This window comes from Dasypus novemcinctus, chromosome 11 (assembly GCF_030445035.2).
Source record: "Dasypus novemcinctus isolate mDasNov1 chromosome 11, mDasNov1.1.hap2, whole genome shotgun sequence".
In the NCBI taxonomy this organism is placed as follows: Eukaryota; Metazoa; Chordata; class Mammalia; order Cingulata; family Dasypodidae; genus Dasypus; species Dasypus novemcinctus.
Genome location: NC_080683.1, coordinates 84,230,717 through 84,250,341, shown reverse-complemented (window position 1 = coordinate 84,250,341; position 19,625 = coordinate 84,230,717). Strand labels below are relative to the sequence as shown.

Genomic DNA, 19,625 nt, shown 5'->3' with positions numbered 1-19,625 from the left:
ACTTAACTGCTAAAGTTTTCCGTCTTTATTGAATGGCAGATACCCAGTTTTACAAGCCAGAAATTTAGACACTGTCCTTTCTTTTTCCCTCAATTTCCAATCTAAAACCAGGTGGTATGCATTTTATGTCTTAAATCTATTTCGAATCCTTCCTTCTCTCCAAATCCACTGCCATCACCCTATACCAGGGTTTCTCAGCTCCAGCACTACTGACATTTTTGGCTGGATAATTCTAGCCAAAACAGTTGTGGGGATAGTCCTTTACATTATAGGATGCTTTAGCAGCATTCCTGGCCTCTGCCTACTACCAGCAGCTACCCCACCCAAATGTGACAACCAAAAGTGTCTCCAAACCACAAGTTTGCTAAATGTCCCCTAGGGAGCTAAGAGGCCCCCATTTGAGAATCACTGCCTTATACCAAGCTCTCACCATCCCTTGCCTAGCATACTGTAATAGACTACTAATAAGTCTCCCAACATCCACCATGACTGCTCCCACCCCATAACCGTTCTCCACACTTCAACCAGAATGATATTTCCAACTCTGACCTTATCAGTTCCTGCTTGAAGCAAGTCAATGCTTCCCATTTCTCTCAGAATAAAACCCAAAATCATTATTGCTTCACAAGGCCCAGCCCTCACGTCTCCAGGTTCATCTTGTACCTCACTGTATTCTACCTCCCCTTACTCTCTGTGCTCCTGCCTCCTGTCAGTTTTTCAAATGGACCATTTTCCCTCCAGCCCTCATGCCTTCTCTGCCAGGAAGGTTCTTTCCTCACCTCTTGTAGCAGGCTGAGGTTCTATTAAACAAGAAAAAAACCGATCGGGGGGCCTAGATGAAAAGCTGTGACTTAAAGAAAAAGATGAATGCATTTTGATGGTTGGAAAGGTGAAACTCTTCATCTGGGACAGGGTAGGCAAGGATTAGTGATGGAACAAGAAGAAGAAACTGAGGTAACAAGCATGCTACCATCGTTGGGCAGGCCCAGCACGTTGAGATGAGGCCTCGTCTCCTGCTGGGTGAGTGCTTGGCGCGGGTAGATTGTCACCCCCCTGCTACTCTTGCCCGTAACTGCTGCCTCCTCTATCTCCACCCAGCATCCGGTCTCCATAGGGGCCGCCCTAGGGTAATCGGCCTGCCTCTCTTGCGCCTCACCAGAACCCAACCCACAACTTCCCCTTATCTTCTGCCCCAGCCCCCATATACCGCCCCGCCAGAATGATAACCTCACCTCTGCCCCTTTACCTAGCAACAGCCTCCAACAACCAATCGGAGGTCGCCTTCAGCTTAAGCCAATCCGCACCCCACACGTTGCCCCTTACCCCCGTACCTCACCCCCAACCGTCCCCCAGCCAATTAGCGGCCTCCCCTCACATACATTGCCTTATTTGGCTTAGCCTTGCTACCGCCAGCTCCTAGCCTATATAAACGCTTGTCTTCCTCAATAAAGCAGACGCGTTGCCACCACTCTCCGTCTCCGCAGCATTCTTTGCTCCGCTGTGCGTCCGCCCTTGACACCGCCCGCTGTCCGCCGTGCGCCCTCAAGAAACGACAGATTACAATGTGATAAACGAGACCTAACACCTAGGTTCTACTCTCAGTTTCGCCACTAACTCTCCAGGTGAGTGAACTGTTTCTAGTTTATATATAGCAAAGTAACTTTTTTGGGGTGCATAGTTCTATGAGTTTCAATACATGTAACCATCACTGTGATCAGGATATGGAACAGTTCCATAACCCCAAAAATTCTCTCCTTTGGCCCCGTTGTGGTCAAACACCTCCCTGTCCCAACCCCTGGCAATCCATTCCCCAATTCTATAATTTTGTCTTTTTCCCAATACCAACATGACATTGAACTACTTACTTAACCCCTGAGTCTTGTTTCTTCACTCATTATATGTATGCCATCTTCTTATATGAAAATATTAACCTATTTATGATGATAGTTTATCTGCTAGGGCAAAAATACCTGGTGTACAGCCAGCATACTTTCTAGAATTCATATTTAGAAAAGGCCTTCAATAGGCTTGTGGCTATGCCCAATTTTTGCAATTCTGCATCTTGAACTTTTGGTCTTCCCCATAAGGGCAGCTCCATCTCTGATTTCTGTACTCTACTCTGGTGGGTCTGTAACTTTGTTCACCCCTACAAAGCTGTGAGCTTCAGAATACTCCTTAACTCTCCTGTGATTCTCCTTCCTCAGTTTACCACACTGCAGTAGCCTGAGTAGCCACCTGCAATTTTCCTTTCAGCTGTCTTTGTTAGCTAGGAGATTTCCAAGCTTGTTCTTGCACCTTGCTACTCATGAATGTGACTTGTCATTGAATATTTGAAGGTAATATTGATGATACCGTTAAGTCAACAAATTAGCTATAGTAGAGTCAAACCTCACCTCCACCTAGATAGATGATCTAATATTAAAAAGCTCACTGCCTCAGCTCATTGGGGTGCTACACTAGGTAAATCACAAGAATGCTGTAATAACATTATTCAATTTTAATAAGCGCATCTGACAAAATCACTCCTAATTTCCTTGTGGTTGAATAGTTTAGGATTAACTATAGATGTGCGAATAACTGAATCCAAAAACCATTGACTAATAATTGATATCTCCCTAAAATAAAGCCTCCAGGGATATACAATGGGGGTCTAGACTTAGTCTTATCTTATTTACACATTTTAGTCAGTGAATGGTTAATAATATCAAAGCATGATTAGCAAATTTATAAATGTCATAGTTAGAAGGAATAGCTAAAAAAATTATATTAGGATCACACTTCAAAAAGATTTCAACAACAATCAATGAGATAAGACACTGTATACAAACTAATAAGCTGAAATGCAATAGGAAGAAAATCAACTACACAAACATAGAATGAGAAGATCTACTTTGACAATAGTTTACCTAGTAAGATCTGGAAGTATTAATAGATTACAAATTCACTGAGTCGTCAATGTGGCATGGCTTATTAAAAAGCACCCATGGGGGGAAGCGGATGTGGCTCAGTGGTTGAGCACCAGCTTCCCATATACAAACCCTGGGTTCAATCCCCAGCCCTGGTACCTCACGCACATGCACACACACACACACAATTACACTGTTCTTTTTACATTTACTAGTGAACTCCCATGTTATCAATTCCAGGGATCTACTCGCAATCTCATTTCTACCTCTCAGCAGCATTTAACAAGAGTAATCACCCATCCTCCTATCACTTTGTTTTCCTCTTCTTGACACTCTGTTGGTTCTCCTCCTACCTCACTGGCTGCTCATTCTCAGTCTTCTTTAGGACTGATTACTTACAAATTTATATCTCCTGCTCAGATCTTTTCCTTGAACTCCAAACTCTTATATGCAAGTGCCTCATCATCATGGAAACCTCTAATTCCACCCCTATCCAAATACGCTTTTCCTAAAGTCTTCCACATCTCAGTAAATAGCAACTCCATCCTTTCAACTGCTCAGGGTAAAACCTTTGAGTCATTCTTGATTGCTCTCTTTTTTTCATACCCTATATTTATCCCATCAGCAAACTGTGTTGCTTCTGTCTATAAAATACATCCAAAATCTGTCTACTTCTCACTACCTTTCACTGTTCCAGCCTCTCTCCCCAGGATTTTTTGAATAGTCTCCTGCATGGTCTCCTTCCTTCCAACCTTGCTACCTCATCCTCAAAGTCTATTCTCAACAGGACAGCCAGAGAGATCTTTTGAAAACATGTATTCATTCAACATGCATGCAAACAACCAGCTGAGATCTTTCTGTGTGCCAGGCACTGTTCTAGGTGCTTAGAATACATCCGTGAACAAAAGAGATAAAAATTGCTGCGCTCACAGAGCTTTTGAATTCTGAAAGGAGAGAGACAATAAACCATAAATATAGTGGACTCATAAGTGCTATGGAGAGTGAGTGTAAGTCAGTGGTGACCACCTGTTTTTCATGTACAAGGTTCTGGGTTCATTTCTCAGTATCTCCTGGAAAAAAAAAATTCTAAGTGCTATGTGAAAAAAATTAGAACAGGGTGGGGAGGGAGCAGTTCCAGGTCAAGGGGGTAGCTTATAATTTCAAATGGGGAAATTAAAGCTATTTTAATTTTTTTCAAAAACATCTGCAGTGTTGTCAAATGAACATTTTCATGCTCTGAAATTGGGTAAGTTTTAATTGGCATAACTGTTTTTAAAAGTCAATGGTTTGAGGGAAGTGGGTATTAGCTCAAGCAACTGGACTCCCACATATCTCAAGGGAGGTCCGTGTTTCAGTTCCCAGTGCCTCCTAAAGAAAACAGGAAGCTGGTGCGACAGGTAAGTGTGGCAAGCTAACACAACAAGATGACACAACAAGAGACACAAGAAGAAAAACATAATGAGAGACACAACAAAGCAGGGAGCAGAGGTTCCCCGGTACGCCTGAAGACAATAAGCAGGACAGCAAGCTGGTGCAACAGGCAGGCACAGTGAGCTGACACAACATGATGACACAGCAAGAGGCACAAGGAAAAACGTACGAGAGACACAACAAAGCAGGGAATGGAGGTGGCTTAAGCGATTAGCCGCCTCCCTCCCATATTGGAAGTCCTAGGTTTGGTTCCCAGTGGCTCCTGAAGAAAGAAAAAGAAGACAAACATACACAGCAAGTGCAAATAACAAGGAGTGGGGAGAAATAAAATAAATAAAAATAAATATTAAAAAAAACAAACATCAGAGGTTTGGGAATCCAACTTTAAAATGTAGTTCACTGGCAAAGTGACTTTTTTTTAAGGAGGCACATAGGAAGCAGGCATTCAACCACTCAGCTACATCTGCTCCCTAGTGAGGGCTGGTTTTTCATTTGTTTGTTTTTAAGGAATTGAACCTAGGTCCTGTACATGGGAAGCAGGCACTCATCCACTTGAGCTATACCCACTCCCTAGCAAAGTGACTTTTAATCAAAGATTGGAAGAAAGGAAGGACTTAGCCATGCAGGTATCTAGAGGAAGGTATTCCATGTAGAAGGAAGGTTTTCAATAAATATTTTTTTGGAGCACAAATAAAGACTTGAAGAATAGGTCCAGTCTGGCTTCTACCTATTCTTCTAGGATTGCCTCTAAAAGTCTTCCCAGAACTCTGTCTCCCTACAGCTCTCCCACCTCCATGAGGCAGAGCCAGCTACCTGGCTATACACTGCTGTGTGAGTGGCTGTGAGCCCAGACAACCCTCATCATCTTTAAATCCTCAGCATGTTGATAGCAAGTTCACCATGGAAATTTACTTAACCAGTAGGACCAGTATGTTAAAATCAGGTTTTCCAAACACAAAGAAGGGGGTGGCAGACTACTGTCTTCATTTTTCTTAAATTTATGGTTTTAAAAATCTGTCACCATTAAGTCTGCATAAAATATTCCTCAGTCTTTCAACTGAACACAGGTTAGACTGAAAGATACAAGATTTGAAATTTGTTGTTTTTCTCAAAGCATTACTTGTACTTTAATTATTAAACACTTTCCTAACAAGCCACAAATGTGTTTTAGAAATGATAAATTAGGAGAAGTATTAGAAACTACTCAAGCAAGCAAGCTTTAGGTCTTTTTCCAAAATTTATTTAGGAGTTTTGTCTTTTCATCTCGTTGAGTTTCTTTTATGGTCCATAAAACAACAATTAAAGAGCCCTACGTTTTTTTATATAGCACATGCAACATATCTAAAACTTCAAAAAAACAGCCAGTGCATCAAACATAGGAGATCACTTAGGTTTAGCTTGCTAAGATAATAAACATTTTTCAAATCCAAATACCCACTAATTTTTCAAATTGGTGAGTTATAAAACTTATGATAAGCAAAGTTGCCAGATTTATTAACACTATAAAATGAGTACAAAATTATGAATTTTTAAAAGCTTACTAGTTTCCACCTAATTGGATAAGATTAGCACAATGTTTGTTTTTACCTTCCGGTGGCCTGTTGGATGTTGCCACGACGACGACCCCGTTTTTGAACAGATTTTCGAAAAGCTGTTTCAGAATCATGGCATCAGCGATGTCAGTGACCTATGGACAACAACACATTTGTTTTATTTTAATTTCACTTCTGCTCTAACAAATTTGCTAATGGCTCATATTTTTAAAAAAGACAGAAGTGAATTCCAAGAGAAAAAAACTCTAATTATCATCATGAAGAAAAAAGTAGATAATTAAAAGCATAAAAGACTGTATAGCAGCCTTTTAAACTTGACTCTTCTTTTTTACAAGCCTATCATTTCTACACAAATTATCAAATGGTTCTATGTTAACTTCTATTATAGAACTACAGGTGGAAAGCATAGATAATTGTCCCAAACATTTCAGAAGTCTAATTAATTGCAACTAACATGACCAGCCCCCTCCTCCCATCCCTGTCCACCCTTTCTCCCCTACCGACTCCCTCCTCACTCCCCCCCCCAAAAAAGGAGAGGAAAAAAGGAGAAAAAAATAAAATAACGGACTGTTTGAGATTTCTAATACCTTTCTGGCAAAGATCCCTGGAAAGGTGACTTTAAAATAGTCAAGGGACTTTAGAAATAAGGACAAGTAGCCACCGAGACATAATCAGCTGCTGTTGAAAATAGAATGATATGACATAGATACTATTGTGCAATTGTTGCACAAAACAATTCAACAGATGGCCCATCACAAAAATAAGCAATTTCATTGTTCTTTTTAAGTGCCTTCTATTACTGTCCATGAATAATCAAAAGGCACTGCAGTCACTTCCAGCACTGCCAGCCTCTGCTAACCTCCGCAAACACAAATATTCCTTCCACCAAAAAACCTTATGAGAATGGTTAGTATGGTTCGTTAAAAATAACTTCTGCCCAACCAGAAATGCATAATGCAGATAATACTATTCCATCTAAGTTAGGTAGCAGGGATACACATACGTAACTACTGATCTTTGAGAAAATGGTAAAAAAAAAATTTGAAAATTCACAATTAAAAAGGAAGCGTAATAATAACTTTCGAAAAGCTTTAAAAACTCCATAAAGAGATATAGCAATTAAGGGGGGAAATATTATTTATTCAAAAATAAATGTATAGTGAAGGTTGATATTAAATCATTCTAACTTCCCCTAAGAATATAACAAAACGGGTTTTGGAAACCCCCAATTTAAAAATGTTTTGGTATTTCTTTAATAGCATATTTCACATAATCTCAATAAAACTTGTTTTACATATAATCACAAAATATATCCCATTGTTATTTTTAAACCATGTTAGAGAGCACAGAAACTAGTGGAATTTTCAATTAGATCAAAATGCTAAAAGTTGCCAATGAAGTGGTTATAACACCCCAAACAACAACAACCTGCGGTACACAAACCCAGAGCACCTGGGTTTGATATTTTACTCAAAATTTTAATGATTTCATTCCTACCTCAACAAAAGAAAACAAAGCCATGAAATGGTAATGTGTGGATCTTTTCTTGCTGTCTTAGGGCATAACTTTAAAGCATAGTAACTTGGGGGAAAAAAAAGAAAACTGCTGAAGGTTCCTTAAAATAAAAAGACTTCAGGAACTTCCAAGGTGGTGATTAATATGAAAAGGAAAGTGGTGCTCATATTATTTAATTTGGAGCTTAGGACCACTGTTAAATATTGCTTCCGTAAATAACACTCACAGAAAAGGTCCTTTTCAAATGCTTAACACCAGTGGCATTTCTGATGAGAGAACAGTACAAGCTTGCAAATTTGAGAAGCAACTGCATTTTAAAGTTGGATTCCCAAACCACTGACTTTTAAAAAGAAGTACGTCAATTAAAACTTAACCCAGTTTCAGGGAATGAAAATGTTCATTTGACAGTATCACTGATTTTTTTTTATTAAAATAGCTTTGATGGCCTAACTTTTGAAAAGGAAGGACACATTTAGCTTATAACAGTGCAAAGGATTAAACTGAAAGTTCAAGAAAGCAAACAATAAAGGCTTGTGGTTGAGTTATAATTTGTTGCTTTTGTATGACATACTGTTTTTGCCCTATCAGAGTAAATTAACTTGGAGAAGCTAGGGCTAATTAATAACACAGGAGTCACTTGGTGTAGCTGAGTGCCAATGTATACTCTTTTGATCTTGTCCCTGCACTTGTTCGGCTTTGCTGGGGAACAGTAATTTTACAGTACAAGTGAACAGAAGACAATTGGCCACACATTCTTGGAGCCAGGGCTTCTGCAGCACCCAGCATTTCATTACCACCAGGAACAAAAGAGAAGGCGACAGATTACCAATAAGGGTAGTCAGCTAATACAGACAGTGGAGACATTTCATTAGCATTAAAGAGAAAAGATTTTTTATGACCTCGAGTTGCTTTCCATTATGACTCACTTAAGTAAAAAAGAAAAAAATCTAATGGTTAATTTACATGTGTAAGTGCTTGAGTATCAGTCATCTACTGATTGGTACAGTGCCATGTAATGAGTGACAAACATAAGCATGCATTATCAGTAATTAGTATTAGCACAAAAATAAGCACCTATTTTTTATTAGCAGATTTTAATGGCCTTCCCGCTTTAGAAAAACAGCTAAAACTATTTTTTAAATGATATCGATAGCTTATAAATGAACATTTTGCCAGATATTCTGCTCACCAGTTTTTTTTTGCTTGCTTTTTTTTTTTTTGTAAAACATCTATCTACTGTCCAAAAAAGAGACATGAAGAAATGTCATTTTTCAAAAATTGGTATCCTTCAGTATTTTAATGTCTTCAGAATCATAAGCAGTTTAACAAGAAACAAATATTCAAAGAGGAGATAATAAAGAAAAGTTTCAGAATAAGCTATTCTTTTATTTCAGCAACTAAAACATAAAAATAGCCTATCTAGGTATGTATCTCAAACAAAATAAGAATAGTGTATCTGATACCACAGGTAAAACAGAAATGCTACAGTTAGAATGATGACCAAGCCAATGAAGAATACATTTCACAAACTTAAATTGAATGTAACTAAAACATAATATTAAAATTTTCTTAAATCCAAGAATAAAAAATAGAAAGAATACACCCTTGTTTTTAAATAGCAATAATTCCCATTCATCTTCCTAGTAAAATAAATATTATATTAATTAACACCACCTAGGGGCCAATAATAACTAGTTAAAAATCAAGACTACTAATATGATTCAATTTTAAAAGTGAAGTGGTGATTGTACCCATACTTGTCGTTAAGGATAAAGTGCCTAAAAATTTCTATTCCAGTAAATCAGCAATGTATTGTATTAGGCTTAATAGGTTTAAGGATAATTTTTAGATTCTATCGTTAAAACAGTTTTTAAAACCCCACCCAGCTCTAGAGCTGTATATTTAAACACATTAACACAGGCCTTCAAATCCCAGGCAGAACATAGGACATAGCTATTACAAAACACTGAGGCTGGATTCAAATTGTCAGTTACAAGCTATGTGACTTTGTCAAGTTGCTTAACCTTTCTGATCCTCAATATCTTCATCATTATAATGAAGGCAGTAATAATACCAACCTTGCAAAATTATTAAGAGACACACAGTAAACCCTTAAGAAATATTAACTATTACCTATGTATGATATGTATGCTAGTATAATTCCATATTATTTATATCTAGCTATATAGAATTTTAGCTGTAGATGGAACTACTTATAGCATAGTACAGTAGTTAAGAACATAGGTAGATAGGGAAACAGACTTTGGCCCAGTGGTTAGGGCGTCCGTCTACCACATGGGAGGCCCGCGGTTCAAGCCCCGGGCCTCCTTGACCCGTGTGGAGCTGGCCCATGCGCAGTGCTGATGCGCGCAAGGAGTGCCGTGCCGCACAGGGGTGTCCCCCGCGTAGGGGAGCCCAACGCGCAAGGAGTGCACCCATAAGGAGAGCCGCCCAGCGCGAAGGAGGGAGCAGCCTGCCGAGGAATGGCACCGCCCACACTTCCTGTGCCGCTGACGACAACAGAAGCAGACAAAGAAACAAGACGCAGCAAAAAGACACAGAAAACAGACAACCGGGGGAGGGGAGGGGAATTAAATAAAAAAAAAAATCTTTGAAAAAAAAAAAAAAGAACATAGGTAGATAGAAAGCTCAATAAACAGTAGCTAATATTATTATGGAATACATATGAGATGGAATGTAAGCATTCCAATAAAGAAATAGTGAAAGCCTCAAACAGTTCATAAAAGATGGATTTAACAAGTAAACAAACATGGAAAAATTAATCATATTATTACTTAAAAGCACATTAAAACAATGTGATACCATTTTTCATTGATTAATTACACAAAAATATTAAGTTAATTTACAATGTTGACAGAAAAAACTGAGTTTAGGTTATAATATATCGGGTTCTAGAAATATTGAGTTTGCTTGAGAACTGCTATTATATATAAGGGGAGTAGAACTTGGAAAACCACTTCAATAGTCATTTTTTGGTACTAGAATTTACTCATTCATTCTCATATCATGTTCTAGACACTTGAGATACATCAATTAACAAAAGAAAGATTCCCATCTTCAAGCTTGCATTGAAGCTAATAAAATATTCATAGAAAATAAACAATAAACATTATAATCATGTAAATTAGATAATATATTAAAAGGCCATACATATTATGAGAAAAAAAAAAAGGAGGGTAAGGAGTACCAGAAGTGTGGGGGTCAATGGAAAATGGAAAATTTAAAGAGTCAGGAAAGACCTTATTACAAAGGAGATTACTGAACAAAAATCTGAAGAAGTGCAGGTAATCTATGGATGGATATTCTCCAGCAGAAGGAATATCAAGTGCAAAGGCTCTGTTGTCTGTTCTAGACTGTGTAGATATGGGGGACCCAAGTGCTGTGTGCCAATATTTTGGGGTATCCTTTTACACTTTTGAATTTTAAAAGTGAGACAAGTAGAGAATCAATTTGCAATAATCCAGGTTTAGTGTGCTGGAGAAGCTTCTCCAAGACCAATAGAAGACAGGATATTGAAATTAGAAAATCCAGGCTCTGCTCAGTGCAGAGTTCTGCCTTCAAGGCATATGCTCTCTTATCTTTCTCTCACTTTCTCTGGCCCTTCTCAAACTAAGTAAGTATAGGCAGATATTGACCTTTTGCATTTAGTGCTGGTACAAAATACCAGGAACTGGTTGGTTTTTATAAAGGGTATTATTTGGGGTAGAAGCTTACAGTTACCAGCCCAAAAAGCCTAAGTTACTTCCCTCACCAAAATCTGTTGCCATGTGTTGGAGCAAGATGGCTGCCAACATCTGCAAGGGTTCAGCCTCTCTCTTCCTCTTAAGGCTCTGTTGTCCCAGCTTCCTCCAATATCAGCTGTAGGCTGGGATAAATCTCATCTCTCTCCCAGGGCTTGCTCCTCTCCAGGCTCGGCTATTCTGTTCTCTACACAAGGTTAGCTGTAAACTATCAGGCTATCTTCCTGGGGCCTCTGCTGTATATATAGAGTCATCTCTATTCCTCTCTGTTCTTCTACTGTATATTTACTTCCCAGGGCTCCAGAATTCAAAACTCCAATTTTCTCTTCTACCATGTCATTTTTTCTGTGAGTCCCCAGCCACCAACTGACATGACCCAGTCAAAGCCTTAATTATTATTTAATCAAGTAAAAGTGAAACCTCTGAATCCAATCTAATCTCATATGCCCAGAGGAACAGACAAGTTCACAAACATAATCCAATTTTTAAAAATTCATAAACAATATCAAACTGCTACAAGCACTATTGAGTTTTTTCATTCTAGAACATTCAGGCCAACTTCACTAAAGGGAAAACTGTCTCCCATGTTGTCAACTTTAACATACTAGACTGTTACACTGAAATTTGGGATCAAATAATAGCAATAAATATAGTGTTGTGTTATTTTGTCATCTCTGCACATATTTTCTTCAGAGTTCTCATAGAAAAAAGGCATTTAGTATAACACCATCTATTTGCTGTGTTTCCTAATCAGTGAAGAAAATAGGATTAAGAATAGTAGAGGGCAATGAATGAAACTGAGCAAGTAAGAGATAAGGTTAGAAAGGAAGCAGGAAGGTTTGAGCAGGGAGAATGATGTCATCTTATATAACATAATCTTTCCTCCCTTAGAGTTTAATCCCAAATTGGGTTTTCTGTTACTTGCAGCCAGAAGCATCCTAGGAACCACCTCATTTCTTTATAGTTCATCAGGTAATCCTCCCTCCACTGTAGTAATGGTTTTTATTTTACTATCTGTCTTTCACAGATAATAAGAAAATCCCTCTTGACTCTTAATTCAGTTACTTTCTCTGTCTATCTGTTCCTGTCTCATTACTAAGGCGGAACTTCTCTCTGTGCCTTTTAGTTCAATTTCATGCAAGAGAGGATCTGATCGGCACAATTTGTTATGGACTGAACCATGTCTCCCACAAAAATATGCTCAAGTCCTAAACCCTGGTCCTGTAAATGTCAACTCATTGGTACATAGGATCTTCAGGGATCCTATTAGTTAAGGTGAGGCCAAATTGAATCAAGGATGGGCCTTAATTCAGTATGACTGGTGACCTTATAAATAGAAGGCATTTGGACACAGTACAAAGACAGACAGGGAGAGAAATGGTCATGTGATGGAGGAAACCTTGCATTATGGAATGCCACCAGGATGCCCCAGACTCAGAGAAAATACAATCCTGCCAAAACCCTGACTTTGGACTTCTAGCCTTCAAAACTGTGAGACAATACAGTCCTCCTCTTTAGGCCAATTCACGTATTATAGCAGACCTGGCAAACTAACATATTGTTCCCAGGCCACACGACACAAGTCCAAGGGGTTCATGCATCCGTAAGACAGATACAGCAGTGTGTGATAGAATAAGGCTCCTTAAGGTAACTGCAAGGACTGAGTAAACGAATGAGTGAACATCAAACCAAGTCTAGATGGGGCAGACAGTGATAGACATCTCGATCACATCTGCTTTCTCTTCACTAGCAAGCCACATTTTATAAGTAAGCAAGGGGCCTGTCTCCCCCTTGATCTCTCTCATACTCAACATGTAATTTTGAAAAATTCTTTTTGTTGTCTGCATTTCTTTTGCAAATCATGGCTCTTTTGGAACATTAATATCCTGATACTTGCTTTTGTTTCCTTCTCCCAATCCTTTTATCAATCTTTTTTTTTTAAAGATTTATTTTATTTATTTCTCTCCCCTTACCACCCCACCCCCGGCCCCATTGTCTGCTGTGTTCTTCTGTGTCTGCTTGCATTCTCGGCAGCACCAGGAATCTGTGTCTCTTTTTGTTGTGTCATCTTGCTGCATCGGCTCTCCATGTGAACGTCACCGTTCCTGGGCAGGCTGCGCTTTTTTTGCATGGGGCGGCTCAATGTCAGGTGTACTCCTTGCGTGTGGGGCTCCCCTACGCAGGGGACACCCCTGCGTGGCATGGCACACTCCTTGCACACAGCAGCACTGCGTGTGGACCAACTCACCATACAGGCCAGGAGGCCCTGGGTTCAAACCCTGGACCTCCCATATGGTAGGTGTACATTCTATCACTTGAGCCATGTCTGCTTCCCATGTATTAACCTTTTGAAATCACTGGAGAGTGCCCAGTATAGTCAGACAAGTTTCTGTTAGGAAGTCACTATCAGGGCAGCATTAGGATTTTCAAGGGCCCTGGAAACTTCTGCCTTTGGGAGTCCCTTCCTCAATTTATATATATGTGTGTCTACAAGTATGTGTATGTGTGTAAAGTATAGATCCTAAACATTATATTTTATGTCTGTGTTGGTATAATAATAAATATAATACCAACTCTATATATTATCATATACTCATGATTTACATATTTTCTTTGAATTTTAATAGGTATCAAATCAAAACATCTTTGTGGGTCCCTAAAAGTATCACAGGCCCTAGACACTGTGCCTCCTGAGCCTAATGAATAAACTGGCCCTGATTGCTATATATCTTCTTCAGGATTACCTGCTATGCACAGCCAGATTTTCATATTTCCCAACCTTCTTAAATACCTTGCTTTTCAATGTTTCTCATGTCATAGAAACATACCAATAATTTCTCTGAATGGTTTGAAATCCACATTTTTGAAGTTAAGGCTAATAACTTTTATATGATACCTAGGAAATTCTGATGCCCTTAAGTTCCTCATCTATATAATGGAGATAACTACTTTCTAAGATTAATAAAGTAAGGATTTAAAACACTTCTTATAGCAGTTTGATATGGTTCATGAATTTCAAAAATAGATATTAGATTATATTTGTAAACTGGTCTGTACCTGGGCATGATTAAATTATGAGTAGAGCTTTGACTGGGCCACATCAGTAGGCCCCACCCCTTTGTTGGTGGGGACTCAGATAAAAGACATGGCAAAGGACAGAGTTGGAGCTTTCATGCTGGAGTCTTGAGCTGGAGCCCTGAGAAGTAAGCACACAGAAGAGCCTGGTCATGAGGAATGAGAGAAGGCCCCGGAAAGAGAAACAAGCTGCCTAATAATAGTCTACAGCTGGCCTTGTGGAGAGACCAGAGCAGCTGAGCCTGGAGAAAGGCAAGCCCCAGGAAGAAAGGAACCCAAGAAGCCTGAACCAGTGCAGATGTTGGCAGCCATCTTGCTCCAACATGTGCCAAAAGACTTTGGTGGGGAAGTAACTTACGCTCTAAGGCCTGGTAACTGTCAGCTTCTATCCCAAATAAATACCCTTTATAAAAACCAACCAATTTCTAGTATTTTGCATCAACACCCCTTTGGCTGACTAATAAATACACTTCGTAAAGCATGAACCATTTTACAAAGGGTGGCATTAATATTACACTTTTAAAAAAATTAATTTCAATGACAATCAAAAATTTAACATACCAATTCAGTTTTATTTAGAGATATTTTGGTTAAAAAGCTAGTAATGGAAAACCGAGAGAAATGACCCTCATTGATTCACCACCGACTTTTGGTCTTGAAGCAGTGTAACTGTTCACTCAGTGCTATTTTCAGGACTATTAAATGATGGCCCTTGTCTTTCTGCAATACTTCAGTGAACTTAGTTAGCCTCTTCAGAGTCGTGTCAGGGAGCATCTTCTCTTTACCTTAAACCTTTCCTCTAAAGAACTTTGTAGCTCTACAATACAAAAGTTGAACACCAGGCTGTCAACATGACATGAAGGAGAAAGAGACAAAGATTGCTCCTCCCTGATGGTTCAGTGAACAACACTCCTGGTGAAAATTCCTCATTCCCCTCTATTGGAAATCTTGGCTTTATGTATCCAGTTCCTCAGGGAGACCCATCATGCTTCATTTGGGAGAAAGCCATCCTGGCCACCTCATCTTCCCACTAATCCAGGTTTTAAAACACAGAAGAGCAGGAAATACTCAATACCAATTTAAATGCATAATTTCATAGAATCCTACACAGGAAGAAACTTTTAAAATTCAACTAGGCAATGTCCTTACTTCATCAAAGAGAGGCTTAAATGAGGTGTGTGAATCACCCAGGGCCTACCACAGAGTAGGCACACAATGAATGATCGTGCCCTATTCTTAACAGTCCTCTGTCTTTCAGTATAGACAATCAAAGAGAGTTTCTGCACTCAACTCCAAGCAGTATTTTTTTAAGCTTTAGGTGTGAAGTATTATTTTTAAGCTTATGTTTAGTTCTCATAGACTTTTTCTATTTTCATTCTAACGATCAATTGCTGTTAAGTGTTACAAAAAAACCAATGATTACATTTCAGAGCGGGTAAAGAAAGCAGTTAGATAAAGAGGAAATAATTCTGAATGTAGAATATCTATTATTATAACATTGGGCATGGTGTAGGATAAGAATAAGTATACATAGTGTTTGTCTTCATGACATATTTGCTCTTATATGCAATGAGTATATTTGTTCTTTACACAACACTTTTATAAAAACTCAAGAATCCTTAAGGATATTACTTTCCAATCACTACTACATTATCACTGTGGTATAAGAGAAATGTAAATCCATCAACTAGAACTTGGGGGTAGGCAAACTTTTTCTGTAACAGATCTAACAGTAAACATTTTAGGCTTTGCAGGTCATACATAGTCTCTTGCACATTTTCTTCTTTTTTAAACAACCCTTTAAAAATATAAAAACTGTTCTTTTCTCAACTATTCTACAAAAAGAGGTGTAGGCCAGATTTGCCCCATGTGGGCTGTGGTTTGCCAACCCCTGTACTAGATAGTAAAATTGAAGTCATATGAGATAAGGTATCAAATCAATTTATAAAAAGGAGAAGAAATAAAATCTTCACCACTTAATTCAAAATACCATCCTACAACTATGAAAAATCTCTACCTTACCTGAAATTCATCAAAACATAAAAGGCATGCTTCTTCACTGATTTCTTCAGCTATGGGAGCTATTGGGTCATATGATTTAGCTACAAGTCCTGGTTTCCTTTTTGGCAAACTCTTTTTAAGGCGATGTATTCCTTAAATGAATGAAATAAACACAAACCAAATATTATATTAATAGTATATTTTAGACAGCTATAATGTATTTTTTAAATCTCTAAACAAAATTTTAGTGTGGACATAAAAATTAAATATACTCCACATACAATCAAATTTGGCTATTGAAATTGGCCACACTTTCTGTACCTCAAAATAAGTTGTCCAAATATTATATTCCTGTGGCTTTAAGGAAACTTGGAGGTCACTCCATCTCCACTCATCCATCACCTCAGAGAGGACAAAGTAACAGATAGATGTATGGCTAGATGGATCAATGGATTTCCAGATGGGCAGAGAAGGTGTCCTGCCCAAGTAGAGCATGCTTTGTCTAGCTATCTAATCAGGATGCTCCTTGCCTCTAGCCCAATAAAATAAAGCCATTCCACCTGACTCATTATATGTGTACTAAGTGCTGAAAGCATTAGGAGAAAAACCCAGTGTTTCTGCCCTCAGGAAGTTACAGTGTAGCTGGTAGATATAAAATGCAAAAATGAAATAGCATAAAAACACTGACAAAGCAATAAAGCATACTACAAATACTGAATACATACATGCTGAGGTGATAACCTAATCAAGAACAGCTTCTTGAAGCAGATAAGTTTCTAACATTTTTTATAGATCCTTAGGATAATACAAATAGAAAATGCCTGAACTTCGTATAGTAACCTCTGTTTTCTTATTTGGAAGTACTGGATTTGTCTTTTGAACCTACTCCACACACAGTACTGATTCTTTTAATACAGCACAAAACAAATGAATCCAGATAAAGTCTTACTTTAAATAAAAATATAATTTTTAAAAGCACTGTAAGTCCATTCAACAAGGAAAAATATTTTTGTGGTGTTTCCCTGCTAAAAATCACTTCTGTCAAATCATTAACTTACTTTCGTGCACATCTAGCATGAAACCATGAAAATGTACCCGTTTTTTCCTCTTCACTTCCACATAAGCATAAAACATGTCCATCACCATTGTTTTCCCTGTACCTTAAAAATTAAAAAAAAGAAGAATATTATTAAACAGTATGTACTGATTGCTGTAATGATTGTTCATTAGCTTTGAGATAATGAAACCATACTCTCTTCCATAAGAAAGCTTAAGACTATGTTACTTTTTTGGAAAGGGGTGTTTACTTTTTATGTTAAACTAGCTAAAAATAAAAGGTTGTTATTACTAGTTTCTCTTACAATCCTGTTTTTTAGGAAATATGACATTCAGTTGTAATACAGGGACTGTTTTCCCAGAGAACTATGTTAGTAAACTCACAAGATTTATAGATTATTTATCTTTCCATCCTCTCTTCCAAAAGATATCAGTATAAATAAACTAACTTCATTAATTAAAGAACTACATATAGGCCCTATGCTATAAGTGAGAAATTACCTTAGGCACTATGGGAAAACTCAAAAATGAAAAATGGAAAAATAAAGGAAAACAAAGATGACCAGTAAAGATTAATAGCTAGCACATATTTTGAAAATAAAGTTTGATAGAAACTAGTGTTGGAGAATTGCCAAGCATAACACTTACATTCCTAGAAGCTAAGAATATAGATTTTTCAAACCAAGGCCTAATTGAACAAATTCTGATATTGTCAACCTTCATAATTAAATTATCTCATTTTCAACCCTCTGAAATTTATAATCACTACCATTGCATTAATAATCAAATAGTCAACAGCCTGAGTGTTTAACTTGGAAATGTTAAAAGAGGGCCTACTTTTTTTGTAACACCTAGAGCCTGGTGGCCATGGCAGCACTCAAGCTCAGTTCATGCCACAGGCATTTGGGCAGACCAGGAATTCTGGTCCCTGTGCCATCCTCCCTACATCTTCCATCACCGCACTTAGGACAAATCAAAGGCACCTCGGGATGCAAGAAAATCAGAATCTATCTTTTGGGCTTTCTTCCATTCTATGAAATGATTCTGGACTATGATATCTGAATTCCAAAAAGCTTTTTGCATATGAAAATACAATGCACAAAACAGGTTTTTAATAAAGATGCTGTTTAGACTGAAAAGTAAGTCCTTACAAAAATATTCAGGCCTTACAAAATATTGACAGAGTGAGTAGTAACAGATTTTTTAAATCATTACATTTACCCAAAAAGGTACATTAATAAATAAATTTTCTAATCCTGCTGCCCGAAGTCTAGTATACTTGTAGATCCAGAAAATATCATGAATTATCTAACCAAAAATGTGAATAATATTTATTTGAACTTAATATTTGTGCTAACTGATTTAAAGTAAACAGGCTTAAAATATAACAAGGTGTGGCCTCTGCTCTCCACACAGCCATGAATCTGTCTTTATGGAGCACCACCTGCATGCAACAGCTCCCAAAAAAGAGGCTTGTCCCCATTTTACAGTGGGGAAACTGAGGCTCAGTGGCGTCAGGGGCCCACACCAAGTCAGCAGCCGAGTAGGGATTCAAACCACTTTGTGGTGGCTTGAAACTGTATGTACCTGCAGAAAATCATGTTCTTAAAGCTAATCCATTCTCGTGGATGTGAACCAATTATAAGTAGGACCTTATGAATAGGTTACTTCAGCTAAGTTATTTCTAAATTATTTCTCTAGCACCAGAGGAGTTTTTCTACTTCAGGCAGGAACAATGTGTGAGGTAGTCAGGGTTCAGCCCAGATGAGGATACAGGCTATTCTAGGTTTACCCTGTGTGGTGGTTCGAAACTTTATGTACCCCAGAAAAACATGTTCTTAAAGCTAATCCATTCCTGTGGATGTAAACCTATTGCAAGAACTTTGATAAGATTACTGCAGTTAAGGTGTAACCCAGGGTGGGTCTTAATCTTCTTACTGGAGTCTTTTATAAACAGGATAAATAGAGAGAGAGAAAGTCATGGAAGCAAAAAGCTGAAAGTAACAAAACCTAGAAGAGAAGGGAGAGACCAGCAGATGATGCCATGTGCCTTTTCATGTGGCAGAGTAGCTGAGGACCACCGAGAGCCAGTCTTCAGGAATAAAGTATCACCTTGATAATGACCTGATTTGGACATTTCTTGCCTCAAACTATAAGCTAATAAACTCCTACTGTTTAAGCCAACCCATTTCATGGTATCTGCTTTGAGCAACTTAGCAAACTGAAACACCCTTGTAATAACAAAATTAAAATTTAAAAAGCTGGTATATTTATGTGTTTATATATAAATATATATATACATATATATATTTCCTTATACACACACA

General features: G+C 38.1%; 1 protein-coding gene and 1 long non-coding RNA gene across 3 annotated transcripts in view; one reads left to right on the top strand and one right to left on the bottom strand.

Annotated features, from left to right (window-relative positions):
• The window catches only part of AFG1L (AFG1 like ATPase), a 203,085-nt gene that overhangs the window by 114,971 nt on the left and 68,489 nt on the right, over positions 1–19,625 (bottom strand). Inside the window, exons 4-6 of one of the 2 annotated variants that reach the window (XM_004468413.5) lie at positions 17,301–17,402; positions 16,264–16,394; positions 5,925–6,024 (exon numbers count right to left, since the gene is read on the bottom strand). In XM_004468413.5, the coding sequence (XP_004468470.1) occupies positions 5,925–6,024; positions 16,264–16,394; positions 17,301–17,402 (333 nt within the window). The remainder of the gene's footprint in view (positions 1–5,924; positions 6,025–16,263; positions 16,395–17,300; positions 17,403–19,625) is intronic. The other variant, XM_004468414.5, reaches the window with a different exon arrangement.
• LOC131280420 (uncharacterized) lies at positions 1,552–19,421 on the top strand. The gene is made up of 2 exons (XR_009188006.2): positions 1,552–1,622; positions 19,256–19,421. It is a non-coding gene; the product is annotated as an uncharacterized lncRNA (long non-coding RNA).